At 33.5% G+C, this 19,807-nt stretch overlaps 3 protein-coding genes across 3 annotated transcripts; 1 reads left to right on the plus strand and 2 right to left on the minus strand.

Moving 5' to 3' along the window:
• Positions 1-1,072: 1,072 nt before the first annotated feature.
• LOC115972465 (oleosin 1) lies at positions 1,073-2,065 on the minus strand. Its single transcript, XM_031092759.1, has one exon. It carries the CDS (start codon positions 1,783-1,785, stop codon positions 1,348-1,350), a length of 438 nt encoding a protein of 145 aa, XP_030948619.1. The 5' UTR covers positions 1,786-2,065; the 3' UTR covers positions 1,073-1,347.
• Positions 2,066-6,342: 4,277 nt separating this feature from the next.
• On the plus strand, positions 6,343-9,649 carry LOC115971163 (serine/threonine-protein kinase Aurora-1). Its single transcript, XM_031090895.1, has 9 exons — positions 6,343-6,469; positions 7,147-7,263; positions 7,727-7,873; positions 7,973-8,068; positions 8,376-8,471; positions 8,565-8,661; positions 8,860-8,977; positions 9,184-9,256; positions 9,361-9,649. The coding sequence occupies exons 1-9, from the start codon at positions 6,434-6,436 to the stop codon at positions 9,460-9,462; spliced, it is 882 nt and encodes a 293-aa protein (XP_030946755.1). The 5' UTR covers positions 6,343-6,433; the 3' UTR covers positions 9,463-9,649.
• Positions 9,650-9,976: 327 nt separating this feature from the next.
• Positions 9,977-18,213, minus strand: LOC115971162 (ATP-dependent 6-phosphofructokinase 3). The gene is made up of 13 exons (XM_031090893.1): positions 17,861-18,213; positions 17,502-17,548; positions 17,339-17,378; positions 17,185-17,247; positions 16,925-17,062; positions 15,420-15,578; positions 15,205-15,258; positions 13,933-14,001; positions 13,699-13,828; positions 13,309-13,574; positions 11,305-11,353; positions 11,029-11,183; positions 9,977-10,535 (listed from the first exon to the last, which is right to left on the minus strand). Exons 1-13 carry the CDS (start codon positions 17,978-17,980, stop codon positions 10,377-10,379), a joined length of 1,449 nt encoding a protein of 482 aa, XP_030946753.1. The 5' UTR covers positions 17,981-18,213; the 3' UTR covers positions 9,977-10,376.
• Between the last annotated feature and the right edge of the window lie 1,594 nt (positions 18,214-19,807).

Raw genomic sequence — 19,807 nt, forward strand, 5'->3', positions numbered from 1 at the left:
GCCCCAAAATGAATTGTCCTCTTAATGTCATTGCTTGGTTATGTATGCACTCCCCACCAAATGACAATGAATCACTTTAAAATCCACTCTTAAAGGCAACCAGCCCCAAAAGAATTGTCCCAGGCTCAGGAAGAGTGGGGAAAGCTACTAGCCTTCCAATTATGACATCTGAAATTTGTGCGAGGTTATAAAAACAATGAATCGGAAAGAAATTAATAAGCAAAGTAAACAAACTAATGTTTGAGCATGCTAACTGTTTTAGACAAGAAATTCCAGGAGCATGAAGCAGTTTCAGATCAACAGAACTCAGAACACAACCAGCAGTGATATAGGCAGATAATTCACTGGCAAGCACCTCCCTTGGCTCTTTCAAAATTAACTGTGATGCTGCAACATCTATATACACACTTCTGTGCTGCTATAGTGATAAGAGATGGGAGGGACATGTAGGTGTCAATGTTTTACTAGCAGAGGCAAGGGGGCATAAGATGGGCATGTCAATGGTTCAATTGCTGAAGTTAAGAAAAGCTATCAGTGGAATCTCCATTGGTGCACTCAGCAAAGCCACAAACAGGGAACATGATTGTATAGAACCATGGGAACTAAGCACTGTGCTAGAAGATGTGCTGAAAATCGCGAAAGAGATGGACCAAGTAAGATTTTCATATGGGCAAGAAGCCAAGAAGAGAGGTTAATGAAGCAGCTTATGTTTTAGCAGTGTAGGGGTTTGGTCAATAATTGGAATGGTTTTGCTGATGTGCTGTCCTTAATTACCTGATCAGTTTCTGCTTGTGATGATCATGCTGGCTGTATTGTTACCGTTTTAATACAAGTGAAGCTTAGTCCTTTGTCAAAAAACAAAATAAACAAGAATGGCCTTTTTCCTTCATTGTTTATTAGGTTCCCCAAAGGGACTTTCCTCTATCTTTTTATATTAATTCAATTTTTTGCATCCATTAAGTTCCCAAACGAAGCCTCCTATTAGGAAGAGGAGAAAACCCTGCAGGATTCTGAGCAAAGAGCAATTCAAGTGAAAAAAATTAAAAAAATAAAAATAAATAAAATTCACAACTAGAAAGTACAAACTACCAAATACAGAAACCATATACAGTGGGACGCAATCTGTCAAAATGTTTTGAACAAGAAAATCCCCAGCCACATATGAACTTATTAACAAACCAAACCCTCAGCTGAAAGTGAGGCACCAAGGTCCAGTACAAATAAAAAAAACAAAAACACACCACATTTTGTTGATTCAAGTAAACAAAGACAATACAGCACCCAACAAAGCTTACAAACACAAAATTACACCTCCCTAAAACCAGAACCCACCACCATATATTTCATTTAACCCTGAGTAACCTCTTGACCCCTTTGCTGCACATACTGCCCATAATCTCTAGCCCTCTCCTTAACATCTCTAGCCTTATCCGCGATCCTCATCCTCGCATAATCCAGTTTATCTGCCCCTATAGGGTGCTGTCCGGTTAGATAATTATATAGCCACGACAGTGCTGTTATCGCCGCCACGCCACACCCACCAGAGAATAGGAAACCTGTTGCAACCAGGAATATGACTATCCCAGCTGGAACTAGAATAGGACTAAATAGGACTAGAACTGGGGTTGCCGTGATCAGTGCTATCACAGTCCCGGTCAAGGTTAACCCGGACAAGAATAACAGTGTAGCACCAATTGTCACTGCGGTCAAGAAATTCACGGCCTGGCGTGAAGTCGGGGCAGACTCTTGGAACCTTTGGCTCATTGGTTTTGATTGATCAGCCATTTTTGGTTTCACAGCTTTGTGTGGATGATGATCAAAGTGGAAGATAAAAGAGTGTTGAGTGTTGAAGCTCAGAGAAGAGTTAGGCTTTGTGAGTTTGTGTACTTAAGGAGTGATGGATGGGACGCGTGGCAGCGTGTATGTTTTCTGGTGATGCATGTAAATAGTCTAGGATGGTGGAAGTGAAGACAGGCGATGTGGTGAGGTGGGCGGCGTGGCACCTTTGCATGAATATGAGTTGATGAATTAATAACAAGTGGCATGGTTTGTTTTTGGTGTCTATTGAATGTGACAGCAAGCAGCAGAGTCGGTGTCTAACCAGGCCGAGATGGTGTGTTCACACTTGATAAATCTGAGTTTGTGTTTTCGAGTTTTCCACTACTCTCCTTACAATGACTCCCATTTGTTTCACCGCTTGCAAGACATTTTTTTTCTAACCATGGGGTTAAAAGCATAGTTAAGTAAAGGTCCGGTTTGTGTAAAATGCTGCTAGATTGACGAAGGGCCTGCATTCAACCCATTTTCCAATTTTCCAAGAACAAGAGAAATTGTAACTTCAAGTGTCGGTTTTGAATTTATTATTTTGAAGATTGTGTATATTATATATGCATGTGTGTGATAGATACTCTCCATCAGATAAACTCAAACCAACTCAACTCAATCTAACATTTCGTTTGTATTTGGTTCCAAATTAAAAAACCAGCTTATTTTACTATTCAGCTGATTTTTGCTACTATTCATTGGCCCTACTTCACTTTTTTGGTACTATTCATGGGTCCTATTATACTATTCCAATTAATTTTTACCTTTATTTACAGTACTTTTAGTAAAAAATTTCAGTTTCAACAAAATAAGTGGATCTCAAACAGACTTTTCAATTAGTTCTTATGAGTGTTGATAGGAATATGTTTAGGTTAACAAAATTCTCCCCTCAAAAAAAGAAAAAGAAAAAGAAATTTTCAACTCAAACATACTATTAATAGGATTTTTAACAATATATATGAATTTTTAGGGTAGAAAAACATTTTAAAGTTTAAACCGATAGGTTTATAACAAATTAAACTGTGTATAACTTTAAAAGTAACAAATAAATATCCTCAAATTTAAAAAATTAACAAAATTAAACCTTTAACACTATATTAAACAAACACAAAAGTGCAGGTTCATTTAAATGGGTTGATTTTTAATTTGTTACTTTTTAAAAAAAAATCAAGATTTTATTTGTTATTTTTGACACGAGTGTTTAATTAAGGAGAAAAAGAATACATGTAATCGACCTTAAATAATATGTTAAGGATCCATATTCGATCCCAAAATTTCAAGACTAAAATTTTTGTTGTTGTTGTTGCTGACACAAGAGTTTAGTTTGTTACTTTCTAAAAATTCAAGTTTTAATTTGTTATTTTAAAAATATATAGTTTAATTTGTTACACCCACTAAACTATATATAGGGTATAAATTGCAGTAAATCCTTGAGTCAATTACCAAACCTAGGTTGAGCAAAAGTCTAGGGATCTTCTAATCTAAGTAAAAGTTGACATTGTGTCTCGAACAAAAAAAAAAAAAAAGTACTCGGAAGTTTTGTTTCACATGAGAATGTTATCGGTTGCTAAATACTAACACATATGATATGACATCCTTTCATAATTTTTAGGGTAAATTGCAAAGTACACCTTTAACGTTTAGGGGTGATTGGATTTTACATCCCAATGTTTCGGAACTTTGATTTTACACCCCAACGTTTGGTTCCATTAGCAAATCAACCCCCAATTAGTTTTTGCTGTAAATTGCCATGTCATCTTACTGATGTGTTTTTTTTTTTTTTTTTTTTTTTTTGCCAAATAAGCCCCCAAAACGACATAGTTTCAATGGAAATGAAGTGATGAACGAGCACATGCAAAACAACGCCATTTTGCCCAAAGAGAAAACAAACAAAATCTGTTAGGACACCATTTCTTTCCCCACCAAACAGAATATCTCAAAATCCTAAATCTAAACCCACAAACCCAACCCTTGCCTTCCTAACCCTTATGAACCTAGACCACCACATCGACTCTGCAACCAGCTCCTTGCATCGTGAACCCAAACGTGAGTAAGTTCATTAAGGCTCCAGGTCAACTCCTAGGTAGCAGCAGCGGCAGCGATCGATTCGGCCAAGCCAACAATTAGTAAGTTTATTTCTCTTCTCTATGGCTCTCTTTCTCTCTCTTTTTGGATTTTTCTTGCCATTGCTGGATTGGAATTTTTTGGGTTTTTTATTGGGTTTGCTAAGGCTTTTGTTGATTGGATTTGTTAAGGCTTTTGTTCAATTTTTTGCTTTGCTTGGGGTTTTTGTTAAACTTTTTGGGTGATGGATTTGTTGCTAGAACTCTCTATGTGTGTGTGATTTAAACTCATTTGCTTTGCTATTGGAACTTCGAGTGTGTTTATGGTGGAGTTTGTTTCTCTTTATTTTAATGTCAGCAAGATGACATGACAATTAACAACAGAAACTAACCGGGGGGTGATTTGTTAACAAAATGAAACGTTGGGATGTAAAATCAAAATTCTGAAACGTTAGGGTGTAAAATTCAATCACCCCCAAACATTAGGGGTGTACTTTGCAATTTACCCTAATTTTTATTAGACTTAATGACAATTTTATAAACAATAATCAACACATTCACTAAGTTGACATAAATGTTAGTAAAATTTAAAGGCCCACATTAATTTATATATATATATATATATATATAATGATAATTACAGCTCATCCAAAGTAAAGTTAAAGGGTGTACTTTGAATTTTTGCCTATTTTTTATGCCAAATGTTTTCAAATACAAAACTCTTTTATGGTGTCATTATTTGTCTTTTATCACATCTAATCTCTATAACTATGGCTTGTTATAATTGCGCATGTATATATGTTAGGCTACAACCTTACTTAATATCTTTTATTGGAGGTGAATTTTGACAAATCCACCATTGGATGACATGTTTTTCTTATATTCTTCATACTTGCAAAAATTTTAAAAAATTAAAGATCAGAAGCTATGTTATCAATAAATTGTTTAAATTACAAGTTTTTGTAGTTTAAAATTATGCATAAAATATAAGCTTATAGGTTATATAGTAAATAATATCTGATTGAAACAAAATTTAACATGTGTATTAAGAGTGTAAAGAACATGCAATTTAACAGTTAGATTTTCAAAATATTTAATAATATTTATTTTATTGAGTAAGGTTGTAATCTTAGGCTACAACTAATTTTGTAGCTAAACTTTGTCCTATCCTAAAATCTATGTAGTGAACGCCTTGATATGAGATTGAACACGTGTCTACATAATACATACTTTTATAATCTAAGCCAATTAAATCCACAATAAAGGCCTATCTTTGTTATATCCACTTTGTTTTTAGTTTTTTTTTTAAATCAATTTTGTGTTATATCTATCTTTTGACCGCTATAATTTAGATGATAACCCTTTTTAAAGAAAATAAAGCTAAGTTTAGTGTGGCAAATGTCTACTCCTCTTCTATCTGGATGTTTCTCACTACCTAATTTTCTCTCTTTCTCTATCACTCATTCTGACAAATGTCTACTCCTCTGTAGTGTCCTTTGATAGAGATCTCAAGATCTTCACTAAATCACAATGCTCAAGCCCAACAAAATCCTAGTCAATGATAGCAAGATTGCTCACAAGATTTTTCTCGTGGTTTCAACCGATCTGACCAATGATTTATGCTCTTCGAATTAGACCACGATTTATATGTCGAGGGTCAACAATAGTTCCAACTTCATGAAACTCGATAGAATTGAGTCAATCTTTAGTTTTACCCCCAAACTCAAGTTTAGAGATCTTCTAGCACACCCAAGGGATGAATCCCTTGAAGGCCCCAAAACGAGGGAGTTTAAACCTAGGATCTAATGAGATCTTGGGAGCAACTAATCCAACATTTGAATTTTTTTTTTATCCAAACCTATTGAGGTTTAAGGTAATTGATCAATATACATAAAAGGAAAATGCCAAAGGCATAAACTATTTTCCAAAAACAATTTATAAATTGCAAATGTGATGAGTGTTTAATTGTTTACTAGAAAGTAAAAAAGTTAGGTCAATGATAAGTTTAGACGAGAATAAATAAAAATTTATAAAATTAATATTTTGTTTAAATTTTATAAAATAATTTGTGACAGATAATATTACTCTTCTTTTTTATTTTTTGCTTAAGTAATATTTACTCTTCATACAATACTTTCCATTGGGATTTTTATTAGGTGGGTTCACCTAAAATATTTAATCATAGCCGTCTTTGACCATTTGGACACCACAACCCCATGCCCCACCGTTGATCTGTATGCAGCAAATCCTTGTCATTATTCTATTTTACTTCTAGGATCCACTGCTGCTCAACCTCAGGGACGCTCCTACCCCCATGTGATTAAAAAAAAAAAAAAAACAGAAAAGACAGAAAATGCCAAAAAGTTTTTGAAAAAGCATCGAGAGCGGGATTGGACCACGTGGCGGCTCCTACGAACTCGACCGTTGTAATTACAGCTTATTCAAAACCCTCCCATCCACCACTCTCTCTTTCCTCGTTCGCCATCTTCTTCATCTCATCTCAATCTCTCTCTCTCTCTCTCTCTCTCTCTTTCTCTCTCTCTCTAATGGCGATCGCTACAGAATCCCCACAGCAAGAGAAGGTAATTCAATTAGGGAAGAAAATGCTTCTAAGTTGTGTTATTAGGGTTTTGATTTGTATTCGCTGGGTTGGGTTTCTTTGTTTCTCAGATCTGAATTCTCTTTACCCATTTGCTTGATTTGTCAAAATTAATGGCTTTTCGTTGTTTCTTTAGCGAAATGCAAAGAAATTTTCATGGTCTAATTTGGAAGAAATCCCATTTTTCAATCTTTGGGGCTTTTGAAACCCAACCTCCCTGGGTTGGAAGCAAGGGTTTCTTCGCGAGGTCTCTTCTTGTTGTTCTTTTTCCTCTTTTTGGTTTTCGGGAAGGAATGGAGGAAAATCCCTAAAATCGCGAGGTCTCTTCATCACACTCTCTCATTCTTTCCCGAGAAACAAACAGAGTTCAAATTCTCTCTGTTTTTATTTTTTTGGCTGATTTAAGCACATGGAGTTATGGATTTTTGGGGGGCTGTGGGTTGATTCGGTTCAATATGTAAAATTTGAGCACCACAAATTTAAACTATTAGGGTTAGGGTTCGCAGATTTTGAGGTTCTGGGATGTTGGTTTATAATTTTTTTTTTTTTTTTAAATTTTAATCTAGGATTTGTCTGTTATAATATATGTGCTACTTTTTGTTAAATCTTTTGGTAATGGGTGATTACTAGGAATTTTAATTCTGTGCTTCATTTATATAGGCCTCTTCAGATGTTTCATCAGTGGAGAAAAGAAGATGGACACTCAATGACTTCGACATTGGAAAGCCCCTCGGAAGGGGAAAGTTCGGTCATGTCTATTTGGCAAGAGAAAAGAGGGTTAGTTTTCATGTGCTTTGATAACTCTCTAATTCTACCAACTATTTTTTTTTTTCAGTAATTATGGGTTATTTAATATGTTAATTATGTGATTTGTTTATTGTGGAATTTAAAATCTTTTAAAGTAGTAGTCTGTGTTTTATCAAATCCGAACACTCTTTATGTTGTTTCTTTTGTCTTTGTGCCATTGCTAAGGAAAATCTCCTTAGGAACTTGAGAAAATGAAAAAATGCATTTAACTTATTGTTCAATTTTTAAGTTTCCCTAAGTGTGCCAAGAATGATGGTCAGTTGGATTTTTGTTTTTGTTTCTAAAATCTCTATCAAGAAGACTGGTGAATGTGTTTTCATGGCAGTATGTCTATATCTTGTATTGATTAATATCTACATCACCTATTGGTACTTGTTGGTTTACTTCTTTGCAAATATGTTACCTAATTGATCTCTATGTTTTGCTGAAACAGAGCAATCATATTGTGGCACTAAAAGTCCTCTTCAAGAGCCAGCTGCAACAGTCTCAGGTTGAGCATCAGCTACGCCGTGAAGTTGAAATACAAAGTCATCTGCGACATCCCAATATTTTACGCCTCTATGGATACTTCTATGATCAGGTAAATAGTAATCTTAAGCTCCTTTGTTCTGTGTGAAGCATGAATTTTGAAGTGGAAAAATATGATGCTGATTAACCATTGCAATGCGGTTATTTGCAGAAAAGAGTTTATTTGATATTAGAATATGCGGCCAAAGGTGAACTTTACAAGGAACTACAGAAGTGTAAATACTTCAGTGAAAGACGTTCTGCTACTGTAAGTTATTTTTTGCCATGCTCTCATTTTACTTCCATTAGTTTCCCCTCCCATTAATTCTTAAAGTATATCTTAAGGTTTTTGCTAGCTACTACCTAATTTTTGGTTCCTCTGCCTTGTTTACATTACCAAGGCGAAGTTCCTTAAATAGTGGTATAAAACTGTTGAAGAATTGTTGTGGTGTATTGTTACTTGTCACATCTTTTTCTATAACGTATAGTGGGGGGCTGGGACTTTATGTTTTCAGCTCATCTTTTATGCATGGCTAATTTGAAGTTATTGTGTGTGCCTATGGCGCATGAGACAGTATGTTGCATCACTAGCCCGTGCCCTTATATATTGCCATGGAAAGCACGTGATACACAGAGACATTAAACCAGAAAACCTTTTAATCGGTGCACAGGTGATGACCAACCTCTAGCCACTATTTGTTCCTCTTCGCCCTTATTGGATGTACTCTTGTATTAATCAAGTCATTGTGGGTTTTCTTTGTCAGGGTGAACTCAAAATTGCAGATTTTGGGTGGTCAGTGCATACATTTAATCGCAGGCGAACCATGTGTGGGACGCTTGATTACCTCCCTCCTGAGATGGGTATGTACACAAGGGACTTTTCTTCATTGATTTTCAACTTCTATTATATTATATGTTTGGTTTCATCTTTATGATGCAGTTCTGGGTTCAAATTGATTCTGTTTGTCAAAAAGTTAATTTGTTTTAAATGTTTGAGAATTACCTTACATGGCGGCTTATATGATAACTAATTTCCATTATATAATACTTGCCTAACAGTGGAGAGTGTTGAACATGACGCAAGTGTGGATATTTGGAGTCTTGGTGTCCTTTGCTATGAGTTCCTCTATGGGGTCCCTCCTTTTGAGGCTAAGGAACACTCAGACACATATAGAAGGTAAGCGTGACTTGTAGAATGCATCAACATGATAAAAAATTAGTGTCTTCACTTGTTCACCCACTATTAATGCTTTTTGTTGAGAGAGGTGTGGAATGCTAAAAAATTGGTGATGTTTAAAGAAAATCCTTTTCCTTGTAAAATCTAAGTTTCTCCTAAATGGATTTTCATATTGCCTTTAATGCTTGTTATACTATATTGTACAGGATTGTGCAGGTGGATCTTAAGTTCCCTCCTAAACCAATTGTCTCTTCTGCTGCAAAGGACCTTATTAGTCAGGTTCCACTTTTTTGCTTTGCGCTTATTCTACTTAGCTAAAGTTTTTTTTAATTTTCTTTTAAAAGGTATGCTATGCCTGATTTTCCTCCCTTTTTCTGTAACAGATGCTTGTCAAGGATTCTTCTCAGCGCCTGCCACTACACAAGCTTCTTGAACATCCATGGATTGTTCAGAATGCTGAGCCCTCTGGTATATATAGGGGTTAATCAGCTTGCCAGATGTTGGTATTTTCCCATTTAAGGGTCACTGTAGCATGTTTTGTACAAGTGATTCAGTCTTATCCAGTGCATTTGTGTCATAAACAGTTCATATAATTTGTCCTGTAAACAATTCTTTGAAGATGATTTAATTTGCCCATATATATATTTCCATTATTAGCTAAAGAAAAGAATTTGATTTTGTGTTATTTAATTATTTAATTCATTCAAACCTTCCTTGTTTAGATCATTCGCATTAACAAATAAAACCATTACTAATTTATTATGACTACTGTTTCCATATGACTCTCGTGCATATTCCAAACAATTGCGCTTGATTTTTTATGAAAGAATAAACTGTGACAAAAGCATTTATCTGAATCACAAGCTGGGACTTGTTTAAGAGATAACTGTCCGTCTAAGAAAATACTTATTTGGGGCTGGGTACAGAGAGAGGAATAAGAAAATAATTATTTGTAACAAAATTCTATTTTGCCTGATGTACGTGTTGTAGGGTTGATTAGGCAAAAACATATATCATATTGCACCATATAATTTTACAAAGGGTAAGGACAATTGTACTGCCAGAAACTTCAATTTGAGAAAAAAAGAATAAGCCAAACTCAATTTGCTTCCACGCCCTTCAATGAATCAAATTGGAACCTCAACCTAAATTACCAAGGGGCGATAAAATTAGAAATAAAAATAACATATATAACTCATTGGGAAACCTTCCCAAGCAACCTCCACGGGACTACAAAATAAAAATAAATCTTCTACAATTTAGTCACATTCAGATTCATAGCAACTAAGAGGGTAGGCACTGATAAGAGTAGCCACTGATTATAACAGGTATAAAGACGATGTCAAGTGCTCTTTTTATGTCATGCTCTGGGATATCTTTAGTCAATGACTCGTCATCTTTAGTATTTCCCTCCATCCTCCAACTGGGTTTGAGTTTGAGGTTCTTCCTTTTCAATGAAATCTTTAGGATTCAGAAAGCTTGGCTGGTTGGTTGATGCAAGGACTCTTGCCCACATCCTGTCAGTAATCACAACCTTGTTCTGCTTCTCAGTGATGCGCTGTATATAAAAAATTCAGACAAAAGATCTCTCTAGTAAGTCTTTTGGACTTTGGTCAAACAGAAGAGAGTGACAAGCAAGAAAGAAAATGTAACTGAAGATAAAGAGCTATCAAAAATAAAAATTTATCCAAAACAATAAAATATTTTTATTTTATTTATTTTTGTTCAATGGAAATGGAATGACCACTCGTGCAGGAAATAAAGTGTATGGAGAGGTATCTTGAAGGTTACCTCCAGAGGTCAAGATAATTTGTAAAGATAAGAAATACAGCATATAAAAGAGTTTATTACATTCACCATTTAACCTTTTTCTTTATATTTTCTTTTTATAAGTCATTTCCTTGGTTTCAAACACCACTTCCTTTTATGCTCAGATTAAAACAGATAATTAGTAACTAACAACATGAATTAGTGTCAAAATGAGACCGTTGATGTTAAAACTTAAAATACAAAATAATACAGTGCTCATCTAGGGTGACAGAATTACATACATTGAAAGGAATCATAGCATGTCTGCCATTGACTGGCCCAACTACGAAGCCTGTATAACCAGCCATTGCACCATGAACTGCACTGTGAGAAAGAAGCGTGCTGTAGACATTGTCGGAAGCATTTCCTGGAATTGCTCGGATCATGTAAGTAGGATCTGCAAGATTAACTTGTTAGAATAAAATAGTTGTAAAATATCCAGATCAAATTAGAGACTCATTTGAAAATAAAGAAAACACAAATACACACAAAAAGAAGCAAAATCTGAGGCCACCGACCTATATGTTTAAGATTAATGACCATCTTCTGTTGTCCTGAAAAATAATCCTACAACAAGAAAAGCTGAGACTGTTAATAGACCAAAAGAAATCTATATTGAACCTCTGAAAAATTTCAGATATCTCCATCTGTTTGCCTCCAATAAAAAAACGATATCTCAAAACTGAGGATAATATTAGGATCTCTTCACTAACAATATAATTAGCAGTCTTGTTGCAACCAGATGATTGAACAAACAGATCTGTCAGCAGAAACTTGTGCCAATTACTTGCTATGTCAAAGGAGTAAAGAAAATGACTTAGTAAAATATTAACCACTTCTTTAAGAATTCTTCAATGAATCTAGCACCATACTACGCAGCAGCTCAGGTTACTAATCTTACTAAGATCTAATCCAAAGCAAAACCTTATGAAACATTGCATGATATTGTACAGAAGATGAAGCATGTTATGAATATGGCATACAGAAACTACAATATGGATAAGCTGATGATATAATTCTTCAAATGGTAGAATACAACATAGCTGGATATGAGATAAATATGATATTATATACATATATATATACACACACACATATATGTCCGTGTATACATACATGTGTCGTGTGTGTGTGTGTGACAAGACCAAGTTACAACTAGTAGAACTCTTTATTAATGTTACGCTGCTCAATAACTTCTTATTTAATTAATATATTAAAAATTAACCCATTAGGTTATAAGTTTTCATTCTTCTTAACATACACACCAAATTTTATATTAACTGGATGTTATTTACTATTTGATCCACAAACTCATGTTTTTCCTAAAATTTTAAAAAAATAAAAAATAAAAAACAAACAAACAAACAAACAAACAAACAAACATTGTAATTTTAACTTTTTATAGATGAGATAATTATTGTTCTCTAATCATCTTGAAATTTCACCAATATGCAGGGTATTAGGAAAAAATGTAATCTAACAGTGGCTTCGTCAAAACATGCATCCAACAGAAAATTATTGAATGGTATACCATTGCCAAAAGTTTCGTCAATGCAACGTGAACCCAACTCTCTCTCTCTCTCTCTCTATATATATATATATGTGTGTGTGTGTGTGTGTTCAAATATAATGTAGGCAGTTTCAGCAAGGAAAACACTTGTAGTTGAGCCGAGTGTTCTTTTTCTTTAATGAATCTATACTTCAGGGCAGCTCATAGCCTAGGTCCCCATGCCCCAAAAATTTACAAGAAGATTCCAGAAACAACCCCCCCCCCCCCCCCCCAAACACCCAAATTACAAAAAGGGTTCCAAGTTCCCCATTACACAGAGGCCCAAAAATTGTACAAAAATATGCCAAAAACTTTAGGATAATAATTATTTTTTCTCAAAAGAAAATACAGGTAGGTTTTGCATTCTTTCCCCATCTCCAGGGCCCCAATGTAATATGAAAATTATTGATTATATAAAAGATTAGGTTTTTTTATTTTTTTCAATAAATGCATGCTACAAAATTTCTCACAATACTTATTATTTTTGTTTTTGGAGAAATTTTTTTTGAAAATTAAAATTGAAAAAATTACTTAATATCAATTATATCACAAGCTTAAGTAGAGTATCTATGATCGATTGTAAAAGATATGTTAGTAAAATCCAAATACAAAAAGTTATTTTGTATTTTGTATCTCAAAGGCAAAAAGTATTATTTTCAATTCAAATTTATAATATACAAATTTAAATAAATATTATTTCATTAATATTAAAATATTTTAAAAAGTCAAATTAAAGTTTTGACCTTAAAACCTCAAATCCTGTATACTTATAAATGAGCCATATATTCTGTAGATGATGACATAATAACTTCATTGTGTAAACCCCAAGGTTATATATTTTATACATCCATAATGTGGATAATGTGGACATAGATAACATGTCCATGCTTCAACCATAAACCAATTAGATAAAAGAAATTTAAATCCAAAATTGATAAAAATTTTAAGAGATTTTTCATTTCACAAGAGATACCTTGATCCTCTGAGATAGCCATAGCCCAACATCTGGTAGTAGCTTGTTTCCCGAAGCATCCTTCAAGTCCGTATTTTGAAAGCTCTCTGAAAGAAGATCCAGCCCTGCTCCCTCAGCTATCACAATTACCATATGCCCATTCTCTTTGAGTCGTTTTTCAATATATTCAAAAAGTCCACCTTTTCCTTCAAGATAGAAGGGAGACTCAGGGATCAGACAACAATCCACATCCCGGCTGGCAAGAGTAGCATACATAGCAATGAAACCTGCATCAATAAAAGAGAGAAATTATATTGATTACAAATATGTAAATACTGTATAAATAAATTAAAATCATAAATGCAAAGCTTTAAAATTCACAAGAATATTAAAGACAAACACAGAGCTTACCACTGTAGCGTCCCATTAATTTTACAACACCAAGACCATTTTCAAAGCTTCCAGCTTCAACATGGGCAGCATTAATGGCACGTTGAGCTTCTTCAACCGCAGTATCAAAACCAAAGGACTTGTCGATAACCTGAATTAACGGAAGGTCCCACCTAAGTTATTTCCAGAATTAATGTACATAAAAAAAGATGAGAAAAATTAGATTTAGTATGGATAAGTGGAGTGAATAAGAACCGGAATGTCGTTATCTATGGTTTTAGGAATTCCAGCAACTGCAACTTTAAGGCCACGCCGTCTAATTTCCTGCACCATTGGAACTAAAATATTTTAATATCTAAGCCACAAGTACAACGGTGGGCTAAATGTTGGCTATGTGTCAGGTCAGGTAGGTTAAGCACTTATGATAACATGAATGAAGCTTAAACTCAAGTTCAACCCATTTAAGATACCAGTAATATGGATCCAACGCATATAACCCATTATCTTCATTATTATTCTATATTTCATAACATATTAAATATTTCTATGAAAGGAAAGGTTGATAATAAAAATTTCTGATCATTGTTTATGTTATAATTAATGCTTTGATAAACTCTACAGAAGAAGTTACGTAAACTATAATAATAAATTGAACATATATTATATTCATTATATAAATTACAGTTTCTAGGCAGAGCATGGTGACCTGTCAGGTAAAGGAAAGGATGGTCAGCCAAACCAAACACTTATAAATGGGCCAAGAGAGTGCAGGTTAATCCCTCAAAAACAAGGGAAGGTTCATAGATTGTCAAAAATCTAAAGCCCTATGTTTTACATTCAGAGTAGAACAATCACTCACACACACACACACACATTCAGATACAGAGAACAACAGTGTTATACAGTAACAGAGATGCATACTTTTTTTTCTTTCTGGTAACTGAGAAAGACACAAGGACAAGGGTGCCGAAATAAATAGAATAAAAGATGTTAGAATTACGGAGAAAGAGTCTAAGAGCATTTGATAATGTCTATGCACAGCCCAGGAACATCAGTAGACATCAAATGACTAAAACCTGAAATTATCACAGAACTCCGGCAGACCATTCAAGTTAGTGACTCTTAATTGTTATGCATGTGTGTGTGAAAAACCTTAGGAAACTGTTTCTTGACTATGTATTTTATCAGCTGGACTTGCAAAGTAAAAGTTAGGTTAAAAGCTAATATTGAAGAAGAATAGTGTATTTATCTATCTATTTATACCTAGACATGGGGATGTGAGAGAGAGAGAGAGAGAGAGAGACTTTGCTGCTAATGATCAAGATCAGGTGAAGTTGGTGATAAATTGTGGTTGACACAGATCTAACATTTTGCAGAAATCTGAAAATAAGATGCTAGCCACATCCTCTATCAAGTGGCCCCAAGTATCACATTCAACATCCCCAAAAATTGAGGAGAAAAGATTACATTATTAAGTCCATTCTATCCAAGATCTCTTACTGCCTCTAATTTGCTAACTTTAATTACCTCAAATATGACAGCTGCTCCTTTCTGAGTTCCATCTCCTCCAATTATATAAACCTGGAAAATTAAAAGAAATAATAAATACTTAAACCTAAGGAATTGTGTACCTGGCTCAAAAAAATATATAAAATGTACTTTAAGTTTATTGATTATACAAAAATCACTGCAAAATTATTAATTGAAATATAAAAAAATAAAAAATAAAACACTTTCCACACCTGATTAATCCCACGATCCTGAATGCTGTCAACTATCTTTGAGGTATCATGGCCTCCTCGCGATGTCCCAAGGATGGTACCACCACGTTTATGGATATCATCAACAATCTTGGGTGTTAAAGGAACGGTATTTTTGGCATAGAAACCCCTGTATCCTCCCTAGATACACATCAAACATAATCTTCTGTCAGCCACTGAGCTACAAAGTGAATCCCAAATTATGAGATTGAAACATTAAGCTATAAGAAATATCAACACTTCCTCCCCTTTTCTCCTTCTTTTTAAAAGTCATATCAAAACTTTATCTGCCAATCCTGTATTGCTAAGACATGTTCTAATAACAAGGTTCATCCATGTTCAAGACCTTGACCTCTAACACCACTTGGAAATGGACACCAGGTACAAATCCCCTAAGTGTTAATCCATGATGTAACTTTTATTCAGATATGGTGTTATGCACAAGTATACGTCCAGGAGCTGTACTTGTCTGCTTTCCATATGTTTTATAGTCCATAATTTTAGATGCATAAAAAATCCAATAACCCATAATTATATCATGCACCATCAACATTGTACTCTAGGGTGAAGCAAAGGTTTCAAGGGCAAGGTGCTGATGATAATCAAAACCTATATTAAAAAATGGTGTTGCCCAACCTAGACAAGCCTCTATGAAGGTAGAAAACATAGGAATTTTCTTGATATGGCCCTATCCTGCATCCTCGGGACAATTAGTTGAAGGTCAGCATGTTAAAACTTAAAAGCCGTAGGACAACTGAAAAAATGGCAGCCACAGCACAAACCAAGGTCACACCAACTTGCACAGAATATAGAAAATTTCAGGAAAAAAAAAACTGATTGCTCTAAAAGGAAAAATAAAGCACCCAGAGCTTCTAGAATAACAGAGGAAGGCATCAATTTTTTACTATGAAAAAATTTGCAATATATTGATATGGCACTTATAATATTTTTTCTTTATTCAGTAATAGTAGAATCTTCTAAATTTCTACAAGCCTTAAGCATGTACTGCCTGTGTTACCCAAAAGCCAATGCCAATACTAAAACCAATACTAGTAGCTCTAAATTCTAATAAATACATGTTCATAAATGGTCCTCCTCATGGACGTAGCTTTTGCCGCATTCAGTCTTAAATTAATTGGAACCACTGGCTCCTATGTTGTTATGCCTTCCAGCTAGCATTATTGCAAGGTTATATAAATGACATGCATATGACTGATCATCTTAAATTCACATATAGTCTATTTTCGAATATGAAATGTAAAAATTTATATGCTCATTGTAATTCATAGAAATTGACTCTTGTCTCACATTTACCCTCGTTTTTCCTTTGTTGGCAATAATGGGGAGAAGGATTGGATTACCTAAAGATTTTCAGCTATGTGACTCATTTTAGGAAAACTATAAGCAACATAAACACGTAAAGCAAAGAAAAAATCATAACAATAACTCAAATTTTTAGCAAAGCATCAGTTCATGCGATTACTCACATCTATCCCAAGGATTTTATTGACACCATACATGTGATAAAGGCCACACACAATTTCCCTAATCACAGTGTTGAGCCCGGGGCACAGACCACCGCATGTCACAATACAGGCATGAACTTCATCCGAATCAAAATAGATCTGCGCAGCATAATAAACATGTCACTAACATAAAATCCAACCAAACAAAGCATAAAGATAATTGAAAAAAAAAATTAAAATCATCAGCATTCAGATATGACAAGAACCAAGACGTTTAATACCTTTTGGCGAGGTCCTGTACGCCGAAAGTGGACCCCTCTTGGGCTATCCTTGTGAACAACAATCTGTATTATGAGCAAAACCAAATTTAAATGTGCACTAATCACAATCTATGAAAGGGGCATTTGAATCAAATGATGCAGAGATCAGAATTACCTTCTGAGCAACTGAATCATCCACATTAACAAAATACTGCCTGAAATCAATGAAAAATCCTTGTAAAAATATATCTTATTCTAAAATCAAAACCAGTAAAAAATATATATATAAAAAAATTAAAAATTAAATAAATAAATAAAAACAAAAAGCTGTTACTTACTTAACGACTGAATAAGCAGGATTGAATTGCAATGGATTTTGAAAAGTCTGCCATACAACACAGCATCCATCAGAATAAAATATATTGATCACAAAATTTAAAATTTAAAATTAAAAAAAAAAAAAAAAAAAAAAAACATATAGGGTCCAATGTTTCAATGAGCAATGTGCAACGGTAAAATTTGTTAGTTTTTTTCTTTTTATAAGATTAAATTACTCAGCGAAAAGGACATTGATCCAACAACAATAACTGTTAGTTACTACTTGGTAGGACCAGATCAAAACCTAAAGGAATAATATATAAATAAATAAATAAAAAGTAGAATTCAGAGGAAAAAAAAAGGAGAGAAAGACAGATACAGGAAGATCAGGAAGAAAATCGGTGAGGTGAGGAACATCTTCGAGAACGTAACCAGCTTCGCCATGAATCACTTTCATATTCGTTTGCGAATTTTCAGAGCACTCCATTCCCTTTCCCATCCAAACCAAACCAAAGAAAACCAGAGAAGACTCCGAGAATTTTTTGTGTTTGTTTGTTTTTTTTTTTTCTAACTTATCAACCTCAGATTTGAGAGAATTACAAGTGTTTACTATTTATAAAGAGCGATGCGAGAGTTGACGGTATGTGAATTGTGTGAGTGGCCGAGTGAGGAGAGAGGAATAAGCGACGTCGGTTTGAGTTTTAACTGTGAATTCGCGAGCAATTATTGCTATAAAATAGTATAATTAGACAGCGCTAACCTGGTCGCTAGATTTTTTTTTGATAAGGTCCGGACACAAATTATTTTAAGATAAAGTTTAGCTACAAAATTGATTGTAGCCTTATACTACAAACTCACTCAATATCTTTTTATTAGAAGTGAATTTTGACAAATTCACCATTGGATTATATCTTCTTCTTATATCCTTCATGTTTTCAAAATTTCAAGAAAATTAAAGATCAATAACTATGTTATCAATAAATTTTTAAATTGTAAGTTTTTGTAATTTAAAATTATACATGAAATATAAGATTATAGATTATATAGTAAATAATATCCGATTGACACAAAAATTGACATGTGTATTAAAAACGTAAAGAACATGTAATTCAACGGTTAGATTTTCAAAATATGTAGTAATATTTATTTTATTGAGTGAGTTTATAGCCTAAGGTTACAACCAATTTTGTAGCTAAATTTTGTCTATTATTTTATAATATTTTTATAAGTTTTTATTAATTTTTGTTTAGACCTATTATTAAAATTATTTTTTTTATTAATTATTAATAATCACACGCCACGTTAATAATTTATAAAAAAAAAAAAAAATCTGTCTAATAATTGAAATCTCAAACATTAACCTTCTTCTTAAAAAATAAAAAATAAAAATGTGCGCGAGGTTAATGGTTGTCAGATTCGACATTTTGTGACCTGGTTTTGGGGAAAACAGGTGGCCGGCTTTGGGTTTGGTTTTTTAAAAGCAGTAGTTTTTTACTTTACTGGCTACTGTTTAAAAAAAAAAAAAGGGAAGAAAGGATGTCGTATTGACTATTGACTTTTGTTTGGATGGTCATAGCCCGAGTTTCTAAGTGCAAAACAGGTGGCGGGATTTTACGGCATCTCTTGTTTGTTGGTCCAATCAGCTTTTCTTGTGTTGCTAATGTTTTTTGGACTGGAATGGTTGCTAATGTTTTTTAATAGGTCCAATGACTTTTTCTTGTGTTGGTTTTATTTTTGGGTGGTCACGTTCATTTATTTCAATATTAATGTTTTCTTAAAAATAAGTTATTTTTAAATTTTATTTTTTATTTAATATAAAAAAATTATTTCATTTTTGTTTATGTTTGGTTGAATTTGAAAAAAACAAAATCTTATTTTTCTATAGTTGATAATGTCCTTAAAAATGAGATAGGGCTGTTTTTAATAATATATTATCTCGTTAACTTCCTTTATTTAGTATGATATAAAATATAATTGTTTTTATACAAATTTTAACAAGAAAATCTCTAAAAATAAGCTATATTTTAAAGATGAATTTTTGTTGACTGAAAATAATTTTTCTTTGATATATATTTTTTTCCTAAAAAAAGAAAAAAAAAATTCCATCACAATAAGAGTATTGAATTAAACTATCAAGCCAAAGGAATCACACTCTCACTCCGAGATTCTCATCACAACTTTAGTGTATGTATATATATTAAGTGTCAAATTAATTTGGTCCATTAAAGTGCTAAATTTATCAAACCGTTTTATTTGTAGTCTTGTTCAATTATTTGTTTCCATTATTAACTGTGGCGGTCAAACATTCTCAAAAAAAAAAAAACTG

The sequence above is a fragment of the Quercus lobata genome, chromosome 12, assembly GCF_001633185.2.
Source record: "Quercus lobata isolate SW786 chromosome 12, ValleyOak3.0 Primary Assembly, whole genome shotgun sequence".
In the NCBI taxonomy this organism is placed as follows: Eukaryota; Viridiplantae; Streptophyta; class Magnoliopsida; order Fagales; family Fagaceae; genus Quercus; species Quercus lobata.